The sequence below is a fragment of the Drosophila albomicans genome, chromosome 3, assembly GCF_009650485.2.
Source record: "Drosophila albomicans strain 15112-1751.03 chromosome 3, ASM965048v2, whole genome shotgun sequence".
Classification (NCBI taxonomy): domain Eukaryota; kingdom Metazoa; phylum Arthropoda; class Insecta; order Diptera; family Drosophilidae; genus Drosophila; species Drosophila albomicans.
Window position 1 is genome coordinate 3066554 of NC_047629.2, and position 18346 is coordinate 3084899.

The 18346-nt window shown below is 37.1% G+C and overlaps 2 protein-coding genes and 1 long non-coding RNA gene across 3 annotated transcripts in view; 1 reads left to right on the forward strand and 2 right to left on the reverse strand.

The window, feature by feature from the left end:
- Positions 1-18346, forward strand: part of LOC117570510 (neuropeptide CCHamide-2 receptor) — a 33926-nt gene that overhangs the window by 5125 nt on the left and 10455 nt on the right. Inside the window, exons 2-4 of the mRNA XM_034252208.2 lie at positions 13769-14530; positions 17749-17968; positions 18063-18229. Of these exons, the coding sequence (XP_034108099.2) occupies positions 14172-14530; positions 17749-17968; positions 18063-18229 (746 nt within the window). The 5' untranslated portion in view covers positions 13769-14171. The remainder of the gene's footprint in view (positions 1-13768; positions 14531-17748; positions 17969-18062; positions 18230-18346) is intronic.
- On the reverse strand, positions 1239-4636 carry LOC127565755 (uncharacterized). The gene is made up of 3 exons (XR_007955111.1): positions 3378-4636; positions 2621-2999; positions 1239-2465 (listed from the first exon to the last, which is right to left on the reverse strand). It is a non-coding gene; the product is annotated as an uncharacterized LOC127565755 (long non-coding RNA).
- LOC117570511 (uncharacterized) lies at positions 6998-8116 on the reverse strand. Its single transcript, XM_034252209.2, has one exon. The coding sequence runs from the start codon at positions 7990-7992 to the stop codon at positions 7063-7065; it is 930 nt and encodes a 309-aa protein (XP_034108100.1). The 5' UTR covers positions 7993-8116; the 3' UTR covers positions 6998-7062.

The following is an 18346-nucleotide window of genomic DNA, read 5'->3' on the forward strand; positions in this document are numbered from 1 at the left end:
GTAATTTAATTTAGATATCTGTGAGAAATATTTTCAAAATTTTATTCTGGATTTTCTGATTTTCCTTCAAATTTGTTATCTTTAGATAGAAAAATGTTAAATTTAACTGAATAAGTTGTTTTGATAACAATCGGACACTGAGTAACTCACAGATCGCGCTCGATTGCAAGGTGCAGAATCATCCTGAAAAATGGGGTCTTCTTCTTCTTCACTTATGGACTCAATGCTAGGCACAACTCCACTTAAAATTATTTCTTTGTATTGACAGAATTCCATCAGATCCAATGAGATTAAATTTGGACTCATCTGAAAATAGCACTCTTGACCAATCAGAAGCAGTCCAATTTGAAGGAATAAGTGTGCATTAAGTCCTTAGATTGCCCAGACCTTAATCCAATCTAGAATGTTGGGGCCTATATGAGTGCCAAAATAAGAAAGTGAAAGCCCAAAACTATGGAGAAGCTAAAACATATTATAGAAAAAGTATGGATACACGATATAACGAAGAAATATTTGTGTTCCATTTACGATTCTATGCCCAATAGGGTAAAATCTGTAATTAAGGCCAAAGGCGGCACTTCTAAGTATTAAGCTAAATTAAAAAAAATATGTTTATTGTTAAATTGCCTAGGTTTAATATTTTTGTTATAGTTAGTAAGGTGTTCAATTGGAAAAAAATAGTTTTTGTTGAATTTTTTCATTATTATAACTTTTATGATTATTTTCCTTAAGTTTGCCATAATAGTGAAAAGTCGTTAAAACTAGGGTGAAACCAAAAACAACATTTTTTTTAATATTAAAAACAAATTTAAAATAAATATTGGTATGCACCTTTATTAACATACCATCAGTTAACTTGTTAAAAAAAAAATGGACGAATCCGCAATCATATAATGAAACCACAGGCTCTGAAAGTTAAAAATTCGTAAAACCCTTAAAAGTGCGGCTTTTTTTGTGGCGCTGACTGTATATATATCGCAGCTCTACTTTACACCTTTTCATCAAATAATAGTGAAATTGTATATCATAGAGATAGTGTGTGTTTGCGAATAATTGAGAAAATATTTCTTACATTTTCCATTGTCCCATTGTCTACCCACTTACAAATGAAATTATTTATTTAAACTCTCATGAGATGAGCAGACCTCAAGGAGAGAACAAAGAACCATTGTGAATGAATGCATTTTAATTAGAAATCTATTTGTTTACTTACAAATTCTTTTGAATAAACATTCAGCACATTTATTTGTAATATTGGACACATTGTTTTTTGTTAGACACAACTGAATAAGTAGATGCACTCATATCAGGCGATTCGCATGAATAATCAACGAAATTCAATTACAATTTCCATTTGTATACGGCTAGAGTGCGGATAATGTCATTCCATCAAGCTGACACACAGTCATGAAGTCAGTTTTTTGTTTTCAATATTGATGTGGCATAAATAGGAAATTAAATAAATGCAAGAGGTAAAACGTGTGTTGCCAGTCTAGGTCCCAAGTCAAATCAAAGCCAAGGCTGAGAACGAGACTGAGAATGAGACAGAGACTGAGGCTGAAGCATTGACAGGTTGTCAATCGATGACATGCAACATGGCAAATGGTAAATGGAGCCAGCATCCAGTTATAGTCACTCAATCTGCTGATGCGGATAATGTGCCGGCTACGTGCGTAATCTAAGCCTCTGTTTCCAATGTTTCTCAGTCTATGAAAACTGCTCAGGCATCTGCCATCTACCATCTACCATCTAACAGATTATGCCTATCTCTCTCTCTTTATATTTCTTTCACTTTCTCAGTGTGTGCTTGTGCAAAGGTAATCCAATGCTGAGCAGCCGGCTGAAAGATGAGCTGCTCTTGAGCCTTGGGATAATGTTGTTATGTGATTTGGTTACTATGCACAAGTTTAGTTTGGAAAAGCTGGAAGCTATTCGGTCGTCCCCTTGATAAATGGATTCGCTTGTCTCTTGGTCATTTTGTTGAATTGTTTGCTAATGTCAATGCTGGAGTTCTCACGATTTATAGTAGAGTTAATTTTGATAGTGAATTAAGGTTAAAGTCTTTCACATTAATCTTTTAACCACAATATCAATCAATAACACCAACTTTTAGCAAAACTTTCTTTAACCTGTACAACATCATTTACTATTCATTGACGTCAGCAGCTTCTGAAGTATGACTTGTTTTTCTTATAAATAGTTAAGAATGGGTTTTTCCCACCTGCTCGGACAAAGGCAACAACTTTTTCATTTGGCCACAAGTTTTTCCTGATTTACTCTCGTTGTGGCTGTTGCCCCTTTGTCGAACAGCTACTCCAGACTCGAGTACACTTCGAGTTGATGATTAACTTTTTCGTCATTTATCATAAAATCATTGCTCCAGAACGAAGGAAAGAAAGGCACGAACCCACGCCCACCGCCTTCCATTCGTCCACTCACTGACCACAAATGCTATAAATAATGCACTGAAATTGCAAAAAGAAATACAAAAAAAAAAACATTCAAATAAATAAATAGATACAATATGCATAGAAAAAGATGTTGTTTCTTTTATGCTTTCTGCTGTGTTACGCAACTTGAACACATTGTTCTATTATTTGATTTTTTTGCTGGGTCTTACTTTTGTTCGGGTTTGAGTTTGCTCTCCGTTTCCATTCGGTGAGCTACATTTATCTTTTGGCTTACAAATAAAGCACAAAAAACCATTTAATTTACATAAACATTCTCATCTAATACGAGTCACCGTCATGAGATGCCATACATTTCTGTTTTCTTTCTTTTTTTTTCACTACACCAAAAATATTTTAATTTTCATCTAGAAAAACTTTTTTGAAGCCCTCAGCTGTAAACTTGTGATTGTTAATTACGATTTTTGTTTTTCAATGGAAATTAGCTTTATAAGTCAGAGATTTGCAGAAGGTGCTGAATCATCAAGTAAGAATTGAGGAGTAGTGAATTTTATACATACGTTTTTTTTTGGGTACACATTGAAATTTTACCTGAAAAATATAAAGTGTTAAATGGTATTTCATTAGTGAAAAAATCCATATAGTAGAAGGGTATTATTTTTAATTATTTCTTTTCGTTATCTGCATTTTTTTACAAGCTTTAATAATTGGCCATATTTTACAATATTGCCTCTTATTCTTGATCGGTCACAAACAAGTGTCGCTTTGTTATCGGTTTTTTAGTTTCCGCGTTCTCTTATCGATACATTCTTAATTTAAGTGTTGTGTATTATGCAATTAAAACTTACTTTAGTTTAGTAGTAAGTAATGATTGCATTATTTAACTGTTGAGTAGTGTGTAAAGATACCTCAATTCAAGTGCTGTGTAGGGTATTAAGATTAACGGATAAAGAATGAAGCAACTCTTACAATTTAGTATTATACATAGAGAGCTCACATGATCTCAAAGATTTCGATAATTGCAGCGATCATTTGCAGATTTTCTTTGATTGAGAATAGGTAAAATTTGAATATACGACTGTAATTTATGTATCTTGAACACTCAGCGCTGTTGGAACTAGTACTTAATCATAATAAATATGGAAGCAATTCACAGTCATTAGAAGCTATTGTTAAACATTTGTTTACATCAGTCAAACGAGCGCTTTTTGTTTTTCTTTCGCTCTGCTTGAATTTTTTCATTCATCCTCTTTGCATATTTTGTGTTTATCTCGCTTCATTGTGTCTCGGTCTCTGTGCTAATGTTCTATTGACATTGACCGACATGTGGATAAGGAAATTGTCTTCAAAATAATTCTCTTGTGCAGTCTCAGTCTCGGCATATAAAGTGTGTAGAAAGGCAGTATTTTTCCCCTATGAGCACACGTAGTATATTTTGTTCTCAGTCTGCACGTGGAGGGTAATTTACTTAGAGCTGTCGAAAATTGTTTGTCTTCCTTTGCGCTGGCAACCTGCTGTGCTGGTCCACAAAATGAATTTGGCTTGAATTATGTGGACAATAAATTTCAGGGCTGCCTGTGGCTGCTGCTATTGCTATTGCTGCCGCTTCTCTTACTCCTGTTTCGCATTGACTCTCAACTTTGATGGCGTGATTTTGCCAATTAGCTTGCCTGGACTCAAAAATGTAGATGTAAGCATGAACGTTCTGAACAGCCCCAGCTTCGCATTCCTGACCAAGCACCGAAATTGCTTTTCAATTCTGTGTGCCGCAAACAATTTAAGAGCAATTTCAATTCTGATTTTCTGCTTTGCCATTTGTTTATTCCTCTTTGGCCCGTGCTGAGGCTCGAGTTCCGTCGACATCAAAAATTTATCGCGAAACCTTCAATTGAAATTCGCTGCATTTTCGCCGTTGACAGATTGCCGCATAAGGTAGCAAAAAATCCAAAAGGCAAACCAAACAAACTGAGTGGAGAGGGCGACATTCTCATTCAATGCTGGAATACTCTCTTGTAGAACACTGTACTGTAAATCATGTTACTCCTAGGGGAGCCATATGTCATAGTTAACCAATCTGTAATAAATTTTCGATTTAGCTAACGTATCAATATCCATATGCAAATGGGCTGAATAATTTAGGGTATATGGTTAGAAAGTTTTTCAGCACTTTCAAATTTATTGTAGCACAAATTTATATATTTTTTACACGAAACTGTAGAAAATTTGTTAAAGATTTTGACTCATGAAAATCTTTTCAATGAACTTAACTTAACTTAACAATATTTAAAAATAAAGTATTGTTATTTAGGATTTAAATCATAATAAAATTTATGGTAGTAAGATGATCTATATACTATATATGTATATAATTTATATCTTTTCTTTTGGCTTAATTTTAATGAAAATTGAATCTTTAATAAGCGCTTTAGCTTGAATATAAAACATTTTTAACAACTTTATTTATTCAGTTAAATTAATATGTTTTTCTACAGAGTTTCAATATGCATATACTAAAGAATATTACGTATACGCTGCATGTTTTCTTAAACATTTTCAACCAGGTTTGAGTGTCGCCCTTTGCATACTCTTACAGACAAAGGACGACAAGGTTGGCAACATACTGCTGCAGAGTCAAAGCCTGGTATTTGCAAGGGTTACAATCTTTGTAACTGTTTTTTTTTTTTTTTTTTTTTGTTTGGCTTTTCAGGCTGTCAAGAATGTGAGTTATGCGAGTTGGACTTGTTTCAAGCTGTTACTTTTGTTGTTTTTAGTTTCAATTTGCATTTAAGCGGCTCTGAAATGGGCTTAAAATGTATGTGTCTGCTTGTAGCTTCGTCCAGGAAAAGTAAGATCTAAAATTCGAATAGAAGATACGGTTATGGTGTAAACAATGTCGATAAACAATTGAGAAGCTGCCAATAAAACGAAATATTTACACTAGAAAATGGGGTGTGGAGGAAGGGAAACTACCACATGAAATCAATTAAAATATTTGGAAGCAAGAGATAGCACAACACATAAAACAGCGGACGGAAAACATCTTTGAATTTGTGCGTGAAAAGTAATTGAATGTGACCATTAAAATAGCGTATACGAGCCATACGCCAAGAAGAAGAACAAGAAGTAGAAGAGAAAATGTTTTTTCGACATAAATCGAAATGAAGTACGACTACTAAGTGGCGTCTGTTTATTTGGAAAACAAGCAAACAAACAGACAAACAGACAAACTGAAAGAGAATGCCAATTGAAAATGCGAAAATGTGCCACACACTGTCCATCATTGTGCCATCAAAGTTTGGCCAAAAGTGAAAATTAATTAAATACTATATATACCGAGTACTATGTGTGTGTGTGTTTAGCCAAGTATTTGCGTAAATTACTTGAATGATTATTTTTCATTTTTTATTCTTATTCTCCTCATATTCGTCTCTATGGAAGCAGCACTAAAATGGGAGCAAGAGCAGCGAGTGCTGTAAGTGAAACCTCTTCGGGCATTTCAAATATTTGCCAAATAATTAATCACGCCACGTCATGGCCCAGAATGGAAGCGCCTACGTCAGCGTCAGCATCAGTTCTTGCACTTCGTTTTACTTCCCTCTATCTCTATCGTTCGCTGTCTGTCTTTGTCTCTGCCTCAACCTCTGTCTCTGTCTCTGTGTTGACATGGCCAATGCCTGTTGCCCACTGATAAAATGAGCTCCGACTCATACCAGATTATTATTATTATAAAATTTTAAATAAAGCCGACAGTTAAAGTTCTCTACACATGACCTTATCCCCTCCTCTATCAAGTGAAGCAAAACATTCCTGATTCCGACCACAGCTTTCTGTCGCTGTCCCTGTCTCTGTCTCTGACTCTGATTCCGATTTAGATTCTACGTTGCTTTTGACTGACGTCCTTCTGCACCGGCTGCTTTCATGTTTGAGTATTTCTCTTTTAAGTTCGTGCTTATTTATTGCCCGCATTTAAACTGACATTTAAATTCAAGTTAAGTCTCAAATAAATTTCAAATGAATGTTTGCCTAAAAGTCATATTTGTATTCCAATTATGCAAGATAAATACCCATTATTGTTACTCAAAAATGACTGATAGCTATAACCGAATATTAAAATAATCTTTGCCTTCTATTATTGTAAGATTTTGAATTAAATAGCTAGTTACTTTAAGGTATCAACTTCTCTCTCTTTTTACAATTATGGCAAATTTCGTGACTTAATCTTCGCTCCCTTTGGCTAATTTCCCAGAAACAAAAATTTAATGTAGAAACTTTCTTAATCTTATCATGTAAATCACAACTAAGTTAACTTCTTATTTGAGTTTTTACCCAGGCAGAGTTTTTTATCCCACTTTCTTTTTATTTTCCACTCTGACACCCTCATTAATTTCACTACTTACTAAACTTGGCAAAATAATTTTCTTTTGAAAGTTTTGCAGGCGAGAACATTCCCAAATTTCCCTCTGCATCGCTTTTGTCTAATTACAGAATATGTTTGCATTCGTATTTAGAATTATTTTTAAGGCAATTATTGTGATGAATTTATGCATATAAAAATAAATTTGTTTAAGGAAAAGTTGCAATTTATTTAAATTAAAGACTGCAAGTCTCAAATTTATTTGTGGCTAAAAATACATATATTGAATTGGACTTAAATTCAAGCAAAGCAGTCGCAGTCACAGTTGCCCGGACAGGAGCAGACAGGAGTGTAGAGAAACTCGCTTGGCTTCCAAAAATCCACAAGTGTCTGGCACTTGTTCTTTTTGTATTCCTTTTCAATCTGCTCCATCTTTGTTTCCTTGCCGCATTGACAGAAGTAGTCGCCCTTAAGAAGATTTTCCATGTTGCCGCAACAGACATCTCTGATCAGCAAATCAATGGGACTGGGATCGGAAGTTGCGCCTTTCATTGGCTGCGCTTTCAATAGAATCTTGTGCGATGTTCTGGCATTCACATCCAGTAAAATGGTGCACTTCAGCCTAGGATTATAAATACTTTTCATTCGTTTATTGTCCACAAAGATCTCATAGTGATCCACATGGTCGAGGTCATGGATATACCAGTCCACCGACAAGCACCTCACGTCGATGCGTTTCACTTTGGTAATGCTGGCGGGAAAACCATCGTGTGGGGATGGCAGCGACTCTTTGGTCTCGTCCAGCTGATTCTCAATCCTGCATCTCGCGTATGTCATCGCATTGATGTCCATGAAGAAGCTCTTCATGTGCATCTTCATCTCGAGGCGTCTCTTGCCCTCGGGAGTTCGCAGAAAGGCAGCTCGCTTAATGGCGCATCTCACGGCCACACAGTGGCAACAACAACAATCCTCCTTATAACGTTCGCAATCATCTGAAAAAGGCTTATCGTCCTGCGCTGATTTTGCCGCAGCGCTCTCATCTGTCGCATCTGTTTTTGTTTCCGCTGCAGCTTTGGCCGCACTTTGAGCATCGCCTTCACTTGCCCTGGGACTCTTTGGTGGCGTTGCCGTTGGGCTTTTGCTGGCTCTGGCTTTCGACGATGTTGACGGTCGTGATGAGTTATTCACTGTAGTCTCCTCTGGCGTTGCAATGCTTACTCGCCTGGACATCTTGCAATGAGTCCAATTTATTTGTACTTGGATAACTTTCAATTTATTTATTTTTGCAATCAAATGAATAATAATAAATTCAAATATAAATCCCTTTGTAAAGATTGTGATAATTTCAAGAAGAAAATGAAATTAAACTCAAATCTATCGAAATTAGATACGCATTGTTATATGTATCTTATAATTATATGCTTAAAACCCACTAAAAGGTCTCTCTTTTTTTTGCACAGAAGTTATGAAAAATAATAATTAAGAAAATAATAATGATTTTTCTGCAAACAAATATTCAAATTCGAATATAAATTTTTTGTGATCATTTAAAACAAGAAAGCTACAGCGTATACAAATATATTCAAATATATTCAAAAGTATTTGCCAAATAACTTCTTCAATACAATAAATACTGTAGTTATTATTGTACATAAGTTATGTATCAAAAAGTAAGAAAGCTACTGTTGGGTGTGCTCGTCTGTAAGATAATTAAGCACAACAATTCAAAAGTGATTTATTTTATTAACTAAGTTGAACAAATAAACGAAAATGGAATTTTGTGCACCTAATGCCTTTTTCCATCAACTCGAAGTAAAATAATTTCGAAACACTACACCAACAGATCTTCGTATAAATACCCCTCGTAAATTATATAGTGCGAACTACTGAAGTTATTCAAAGCTCGCTTATGCGCAATGTGATATTTACATTGGTGGCCTGCACTTGTATTACACGATGACATATTCGAGATTTATGAAAGATAAACACGAAACGGCATCGCTATCAAATCGATGAACGTGCAGGCTCACAGTTGCCAACATCTTCAATCATCTTCAATCATAACGAATTTGCAGAATTTCTACAGAACGCTTTATGACCCGAAATGGATGACCCAGTCTGTTCCAGTCAGGTTTCTGGTCGTGATGCCTGCCTGAGAAGAACGAGAACGAGAGAGGGAGGTGAAGGACGATGGCAGGCAGCGTAACTTTGTCAATATTTATGTTCACAGCTTGGAGCTTGGGTAAAAGCAAATGGAACGCTGTGAAATTTGCATAATGTATTGAGAGGAGATGGGGGGTTGAGCAGCGAGCGTGAATGGGAGCGAGAGGGCAGCGCATACGAAATGAGCAGCGCCCATTCACTTTTTTTTTGAAATGACAAATATTTTGAGGCCTCTCTAATTAAAATAGCTTAGAAGGCGTTGCATAATGAGCGACCCATTAGTCTGAATTTGCCAAGGGCTTCAACCAACTAAGACTTGCTCTTCCAAGTTGAAGTTGAAGTTCGCTTTTAAGTCGCAGGCAGCATTTCAGTTTTGCTCAGCTCGCAGGGCTAGCCGATTTCTTTTCTTTTAGCTCATTATTCGGCTTGGCTGCGCATACGTGGCGTATGATTAACACGCTCGCCACATTACACAACATACATACGCACCGTATGCCATTACTGTTCCCGTTGCCAGCTTACAAGAAAGAACCTGACATACACGCATGCACAAGTGTGCGTGTATTAAATTATGTTTGCTTTATGATTTATCTAACGGAGGACTCGTAAGAATTTTGAGCATGTACTGCAACGCCATTCCGACAATATGTTTTATCTGCCTTTGTCTGCTTAGCAGCATCCCAAACTTTGCGGCCCAACGGGGGGCATCCTAGCCACGGGATATTCTACCCTGGCAGCCACGGCAGTCAGGCAGTCAGTCAGCGATTCAGCCAGGCATTTTAATAGACTTTCCCTCGCATCGTGACGCGTCGTGTCGAGGCGGCTCTGGCAAAAGTAATTGCGTAGAAGAAACAGTCGCTGGTTGCTATCTGAGCTCACACTCTGATCCTTAAATGATAAATAAATAGGCGTTAGAATCGCCAATGCCTCAAAAGAGCGACTAAGAATTGCTCTGTGATTCTTGGAAAATGAATATCCATAAATCTCGCAGCTAACCCAATGTGGGAATTATTGCTAATCAGCATGGCGAGAGAGAAAATGATACATCTTCTCAACATTGCCTGCGCTGCTTTTTTTGACACGAAGATAGAAGAAAAGCAATTGACAGGTCGCCTAGGAAATGTATCTCCCCAAAGAAAACTTTTTGAAATTGCCCAAGAAATTCAATTAAATTGATTGCGGTCGCCGCAGTCGCCACAGGGCATTTCCCCTAAGTTTAATAATATTTGCTGCTGCTGCCAAAATAAAAATAAAAATGAAACGAAACGAAAGCGCAAAGAAAATATGTTTAATACATTTCAAACTGCCACTTAAGCTGTGTCCTGCAATTTCTGCTGTTTTGTTTTTGTTATTGTTGTTGTTCTCCTTCTTGTTCTTGGTGCTTTTCCTGGAAAATTGGCGTGTTTCTTGAAATTGTCGTCAAACTTGTTTTGAAGTGCATATTTCATCGCCTGTGCGACGGGTATTGTGTGACATTTTCTCTATTGACTTCGACGTTTAACTTTTGGCAATTGCCCTGTTCTTGGCATTGGTCTTGGTCTTGGTCTTGGGCCAGCCACTTCCGTCGCGTCAGCGACATCCGTTGCTGTCTGTTGTGAGATGTGTATGTGGTCTGTGTGAACGAATTCAAAAGTTTTGTAACTGATAAAAGTAGATAAAGTTTGGTTTTTTGGGAGAAGCTGAGCGTTAAAAACAAACTGAAATACTTGGTGTTGCGTTGACAAGTTTTAAGGGCGCTGAATAATTGCCCGACGCCCAAAGCAGTCAATAAAACTTGGCTGGCCAACAGCGGGCAGTAGCACACAGTAGCACGTGAAAACTTTACTTTAAATTGTACGAAAAATAATTAATACTGCGCAGCTTTTCATTACATTTGCTTCACCCTTGCCGGAAGTCACATTCCGAAATTCCCCGCCAAAGCACACAATCCCGATGTCGCCTGACGACGTATTCGCATTCGTTTTGGCTTTCGTTCTCGTTGCCGCAAGAGCTGTCATTAAAAATGAGTTGCCAATGGCAATTGCAGGGTCCCCACTATTTACCCTCGACTCGACACCGACACCGACGTCGTCAAAGTCACCAACTCCGACCCTGACCGCAGTTATTAGTGCCAAAGCTAATTGCACTTAAACGTCTGTGCACTTGATTCCTTTGTGCAAGGACCACAAATGCTTTGAATGCCCCAACCAAAAAATGGCGCACATTAAATTCATGTAAGTGCCCATGTCAATTGGGTGAAAACTCAATCCCATATCAAATGCTTAAACACTTTTATGACCTTCGGACAATAAATCATCAATTGTGCGCTAGAAAATTGTACAAATCATTTACAGCACTTTTATGCGGAGTAAGCTCTTACTTTTTTCTATGATTTATTGTTTCAATAAATTAGGAATGATTTTGCTTGAATTTCGTCTAAATTCTTTCAATATAAATTATCATTAAACAATGATTAGGCAATCAATAATCAATTTATGTGTACTCTGAGTGAAAATATGTTTGAGCAGTCCTAAAGCTATTTGCACTTTCCACTTTTCAATTTCCACTTTGCCCTTCGATTTCTCTGATCTGAAATCATCCCGTGGCGTGCAAACATCAATAATTTTCACTTAGCTGTCCAATAAACACAGGATTTTATGCCAAACAAATGCAGCTGACCAGCTCAATGAAGCCACCTGACCAAGTACACATACATATACTTGTATGTACATTCGGATATGTATTCTCAGTATCTGGGCAATGCTACAATTACATTGTGCTTTCCAATTTGCTAAGCTGCTTAGCCAGTCAAGCGTCTATAAATAGCTTGTCTCAATAGCCGCTAGAAGATTCCGTTCGATTTGCCAACAATTTGTAACAACATTTTGTTTTTCGGGTTCTTCTCAGCCAATGAATAAATAATACGCATACGCACTATGGAGCTGTGTGGAATTGTAGACTGCAAGCGATTGCCAAAAATCAATAGCAAATGAAACAAGTGACGCCTTCTAAGCACTCTAATATCGAATTGAAATTGAAGCGACCCGAAAGGCATAAGGCACAAAAACACAGACAAACACTTGTTCGCAGTCCATGGAATAAAACCACATCAGACGACTGCGTTGAGACTGCGTTTGCGATTACGAATGCGATTGAATGGGGATAAAGGCGCCTGATTGCGATTCGAAAGTCTTTTGTAGTATTTGCTCCCAATGAATTTGTATTATGTAGTACACAATGTGACGCCACTGAACGGGTTTGCGACACACACTTCCTCATGCTCTTCCTTCTGCTTCGTCCTTGTCCGTCTTGCACCGGAAACAGCAGCTCAAGTCAAACAAAAACACCCCAAAAAGATAATAACAAAAAGGAATGCCAATACGCAGCTAACACAAGGCAAATGAATTCCTTGCAGCAACTGAGCCAAAAGCCATGGCTCAAACTCAATCAGCTTCCTTCGCTTCGATTGCACAAGCCAAAAATTCTTCAGCTGTAATCTTAAGCTGCAGTTGCTTTGTATGTAGATTTCCGTCAGCTTACAAGCAACTTTTCCCATCTTCAAGTAAATAGAATCTATAGATTGTAGTTCGGCAAAACGTTTTAAGGTAGATACTTTAAATCAAGATACTTCACACCCGCTAATCATGTGTGTTTGCAGCAAACTTACTTAAAAGTCAGTAGAAATCATTTCCGACTACATAAAGTATAAATATTCTTTATCAGCGCTACGACGATGTCCGTTCGTCTGTCCTTCTGTCTGTCCGTCCGTCTGTATAAAATACTGGATCTAGTTGTTCATATAAATGGTCGGACAGACGGACATGAATATAGTACTATATATCGTCTTTGACGCTGATCAAAAATATATACATATATGTAACTTCATAGGGTCGGACATACTTGATACATACATTTCCTGCCGGCACAAAGGTATTATACCCTTTTATCCTATGGGTAGCGGGTATAAAAAGTCTGCCAAAATTAGTTAGATATTTTGAATTCATATTACAATTTATTAAATTTAAAGTTTCGTCATGAAATATTTATCAGTTAAATGGTCAGAGTTGTTCTTTAAATACAAAATAAATAAACAGCACATAAATATTTGTAGCATTCATATAGTATGAATAAATAAATAAATTGACTCGTAGTCTGACCTCTGCTTTAATTTAGTTCAGTTTGAAAAGTATTTCACGCATCTTTCATTCGGCTGACAGTTGAAATTTATTGCTTCGACTAGTCGTTTAAAAGTTGGACAAGTAATGACACTATTATTGTAATACTATAATGCTTCGAATGGCTTCTAAGTTGTAAACTAACCCAAACAAAGACAATAAATGAATTAAATCGCCAAAGTCTTATTTGAGCTTCTGCTCTTGACATGCTAGAAAAAGTACTTTTAAATTATTAATAGGATTTATAGTTATTTTTATTTTGGGTATTCAGAACCCTTTCCTTGTTTTATTTTATGTTGTTTAATTTGAAAATGGTGTTCGATTTTCTATCTAATATTTTTTATTACTTTACATTAATTTGGGTAGAAGAAAAAGGTTCTATTGTCATGGAAGCGCCTCAAGCCACAGCCATTGCTTATTCAGTGTGTGTGTGATGATGCCCTTTTGGCAAAGGACATTTTTGCATATTAAATAAATAATAGACTACCCTAAGGGAGGGTTGTCGATGTGTGTGTGGAGGGGAAAATAGGCCGCAACATGTAGCAGAATTTATAGAACAACGCATTTGAGTTTATTACGTATACGCAATGTTATTTAATTTAAAGTTGCTTAAATCAAATGACTTTTACAAGTATTTGCCTCTCGCTTTTGCGCACTGTGTTTATGTGTTTGTCTTGCATTTTTTGCAGCATGGCAACAACTGGCGCCAGTCAAAGAACACAGCAAAAGGAATAACAACAGCAACAACAATTGTGGTCACAGCTAAAACAAAATGTGCAAAATAAAACACGCAACTGCGGCAGCAACACAACAACTAACAACAACAACAAAAGTAGCAGCCACTCTACGGAAAACGTAGATGCCATAAACTGAATATCCCTTAGCAAAAAAGTGCACAACAAAAAAACTTGAGCGCAACAACCGAGCAAAGGAAACGGAAGTGGCCACGACGACCACACGCACACGAAATAAGCGAAAGACAGAAAGAGAGAGAGAGAGAGAGAGAGAAAGATAGAGGAAAGGAGATAGTCTGTCAGTCTGCTGCCAGCGAGGCAGTGTCACATCTTGCATCTTTAAAGCAAACTCCCAAACATGTACGCAGCGCTAATGGACATAAGCCAGACGCTTGCGGCGAGTCTGGCATATGCGCCGCTGGAGTCCAACGGTGCAGCTGCTTCTGCTGCTGCTGCTGCGGCGGCGGTGGCGGCTGCGAACACAGCGGGCTCAAATGTAAGCCAACTCAGCAATTTCAGTCAGCTTGATGTGTCGGGCCGAGGGGCACACAACGCCAGCGCCGAGGAGGTATCGCAGTACGTGGATGTCTGGGATCGCCCGGAGACCTATATTGTAACCGTCCTCTTTACGCTCATCTTCATTGTGGGCGTGCTGGGGAACGGCACTCTGGTCATCATATTCTTTCGCCATCGCTCGATGCGCAACATACCGAACACGTAAGTGCCGTCATACTTGTAATAGCCATCCAGACCACCCACGGTGTTGGCTTGCTGGAGTCCTACCTTCCCTTTCCTTTCCTTCCTTCCGCTTGCCATCTGCCATCTGCCTCCTTCCTCCTAATCATAATCATAGCAAGCACTTAGTATATAAATAGATGTGTGTATATATATAGGAAATATAACCCAAAATTGCCACTCAACATTCATGGGCTGACTTATGAGCAGCATCTTTGATTTTATTGTTCCTTGTTATCTATCCCAGTCAGATACTTATTCTTTTCCCGCAACCAACAAAACAGCTGTCAACTTTTGGCCAAATTAAAAGTTACCAAAAGAAAATGTTCATATTTTTGTATCAGTCTCTCTCTCTCGAAAGCGGCACAGTATGTGCTTAAGAATACTTTTGCCAAGCACACCAAACTTGAAGGAATTTAAAGAGGGAACCCCAAAGGGGTTCCCTTACAGCGGCCCATAGGTTCAAAAGGGATCAAACGAAAACATTAAAGCTACATCGCACATCCCTTTTCAATTTAAATAATCCGTATCTCAAAAATCCATTAAAATATTTGCGCACACACGAAATTTTTTATTTATCATACCCAATTATGCTTCTTGATTTATGCTGCCAAATGCTAATTATAATGCATCAATATTGGTTAAGCTAATTCCCAAATTAGTAATCAATGCTTTTCAAAGTTGTGCCGAGAAAATAAGCCCATATTCTTTTTTGTATTGATTACTTGGAGCAAGCTGTAACTTAAAACTTTATGAAGTTGTAAATTTGTTGACAGCAACTGGAATTAAAAAGTTTCTTTTTTAACAAGCGCTTTAATTCATAAAATATGTCAACTGAAAAACTGTAAAAAATTTTAACACTATCTAGTTTTTATTACTCAATTATAATTAAAAGAATCAATATTTATTATTATTTCTATCAAGTTTTTTGCGTTGACATTAAACATTCACTGAACTGTTTACCCACACTGCGTATGTGTGATATGTCTTAAATAAGTAAAATGACTGTTTGCTCACATTCTGATATTGACAGCTTTTGCAGCTGGCTTAACGCGTGCTAAGCTGCAAAGCTAGTGAGATAAAGATGTTATATAAGTATTGGCAACCCGAGTTTGAAAACATTTTATGGCCAACAGCTGGCGGCAATTTCGGGTTCGGGGTGTGGCATATGAAAATGTTTATTAAGTTGGCAACTTGTACAGAAACTAACAACTATGTAACATGGTTTGCGGCATTGTGGCTTCTGTCTACAAAGAAAAATTTAAATAAATTGAAATGGAAATTCAATCAAAAGTTTTACACCTCAACGCGACAAACGCTGCAGACTTTGACTGCGACTTTGTCTACGACTGTGACTGCGAAGTCAACTGAGCACTTGCATAACAAGCATATTTATTATAAATTGTCTTCCCGCCTCGACTATCAATAAAACGTGTTTCTTATGTGCAATCCTCCTTGAAAGATGCCAGAGCAAACTGTGCACAAATTGACAGATAAAGGGAAATATGTTGAAGGTGACTGTCCAAGTCCAAGATTAAGTCCAAGTTCGAATTCGAGGAGTGCCATTGATGCTCGGACAGCTGCTATTTGGGAGCATCCAATCAATGGCAAAGAATCATAATTTTCCCTCTATTGATGATAAAAGTTTTCTCTGAATGCGACTGTCTAGACAAACGTCAATTGACGAGAGTCAGCAATCACAAATTAGAGGCAGTAATGATACACGTTAGGGCCAAATGTCTTTGCTCTGGTTGTTGCCATTTGCCACCTAAAAACCAAGTTCAAGCGTTTCAATGCCAACACAATTTGTGAAAAAGGCAACATTTGCCTCAGATTTCTCTCACACACAACTTGGACTCGATTTGACAATGAGGTGGATAGTAGATACTCTCAGTTGTTGACTCGGCTGCAGACCTAACTCAAGGATTTCACTTTAAAATGTCCAAATACACAATAAAAAATTTGTTCAGGAAAGTGCGTTTCGAATCGAGTGCTTTCCAAATGAGTACACACGAATGGCACAGAAATTCAAACAGAAACTGTATCACGGATAGTTGCAGAATCACAAACAGGAACAAGACCCTTCCGATACCAATTCCAATTTCAATCGCAGTGCAACCATGCAGCAAATTTGACACGTTTAACTGCGTGTGTGTCAAGCAAAAGAATTAAACAATTCTTAATAAAAAAAAAGGGGTTTGGGTCCCTGACCGATGAAATGCGAAATGTGCACATTATTATCCCAATAAATACTTCAAACACTTATGATTCATTTGTGGAATTAGTCACAGAAAATAATATACATGAATTCGCAGTTGTTAGAGAGCTTAATAGTTTGAGTAAATTATAAAGTCATTCAAAATAGTCTTTTTATAAGATTATATTTTCATTAAATTTACATATAATTTATTTATACTCTCTATATTTTAAATAGTATTTTTTTAATTTAAATTTATTTTCAATAATGTTTGGGATATAACCTTTTATTTTAGTTTGAACATTCCTAAGTTTCGTTGAGATATTCTTAATATTACAAATGTTTTATGGTAGCAATTTAGTCCACCATTTGTGATTCAGTATTCCAAATGCCTTTATAGTAGCAATTTAGTCTAGCATTTGTGAATCACCATCATTATTTGAATTTTCAACATTGCATATTAAGTAGCTACGATTGGTTATTGAACATTTGTTATTGATACCTGGAACAATATTCAGAGTCTCTCTTCTTGTGAGAGTAATTAAGCCTTGCTTTTGTTTTGCAAATATTTAAAATTCCTTTTTGGAATTCCTATTTGAGTAGGCTTTAAATAAAGGAAGTTTAAAAGTATGCACGAAAGTGTCTCACGCCAACACTTTCAAATATTTTCAATGTATTTGTTTTCGGGTTGATTAATCAACTGTTCTTCAATGCCTTAATTTTATGCAAGTGTATTCGTTTTTATCTGTATCATATTTCTCATTTCTCATTTCGGATATACAAAATATAGCCTTTGGCATATTTCAGTATTTCAATGTATTTGTTTTCGAGCTCGTTTTTGACCATTTCATAATATTTCTCCTTTACTCTAATATACAAAATATAAAGTTTGGCGTATTTTGTAGGATTTTAATAATAATATCGATTTTGCACACTTCCAAATATTTTAAATCAAACTGTTTTCAATTTGAATCATTTTATATTCATAATTCTTTCCTTTCAGGTATATACTATCGCTGGCTCTGGCCGATTTGCTGGTGATTGTGGTTTGTGTGCCAGTGGCAACAATCGTCTATACACTGGAGAGTTGGCCCTTTGAGCTTAATATGTGCCGCGTAGTTGAATTCTTCAAGGACATTTCCATAGGCGTTTCCGTCTTTACATTAACAGCACTTTCCGGCGAGCGATATTGTGCCATTGTCAATCCTCTGCGAAAATTGCAGGTGAGCAGCTGTCTGCTGATGTTTCCTCCTGAAGTCACTTAAGTAATTTATTATACCATTCCTCTTACTTTCTCCCTCCGTTACTCATGTTTAGACAAAGCCGCTGACTGTTTTCACGGCCGTGATGATCTGGGTCTTGGCTATAATACTCGGAATGCCATCGTTTGTTGTCTCGAACCTCAAGACGTATCCGTTGGCATCGCCGACGGGCAACATAACCATTCTAGTGTGCTCTCCATACAGCACCTCGATTTATGCAAAGTGAGTAGCCAGCAATTTCTCTGCCTCTCCCAGTTGTGCCAGTCAAGTGCCCAATCAGTTAGATATTTTCGCCTCATTCGCTTTTATTTAGTTTTAAGTGGGTCGCCGCAGCAGCAG

Coding starts and splice junctions, on each gene's coding strand:
- LOC117570511 (XM_034252209.2), bottom strand. CDS start 7,992: ATGTCCAGGCGAGTAAGCATTGCAACGCCAGAGGAGACTACAGTGAAT.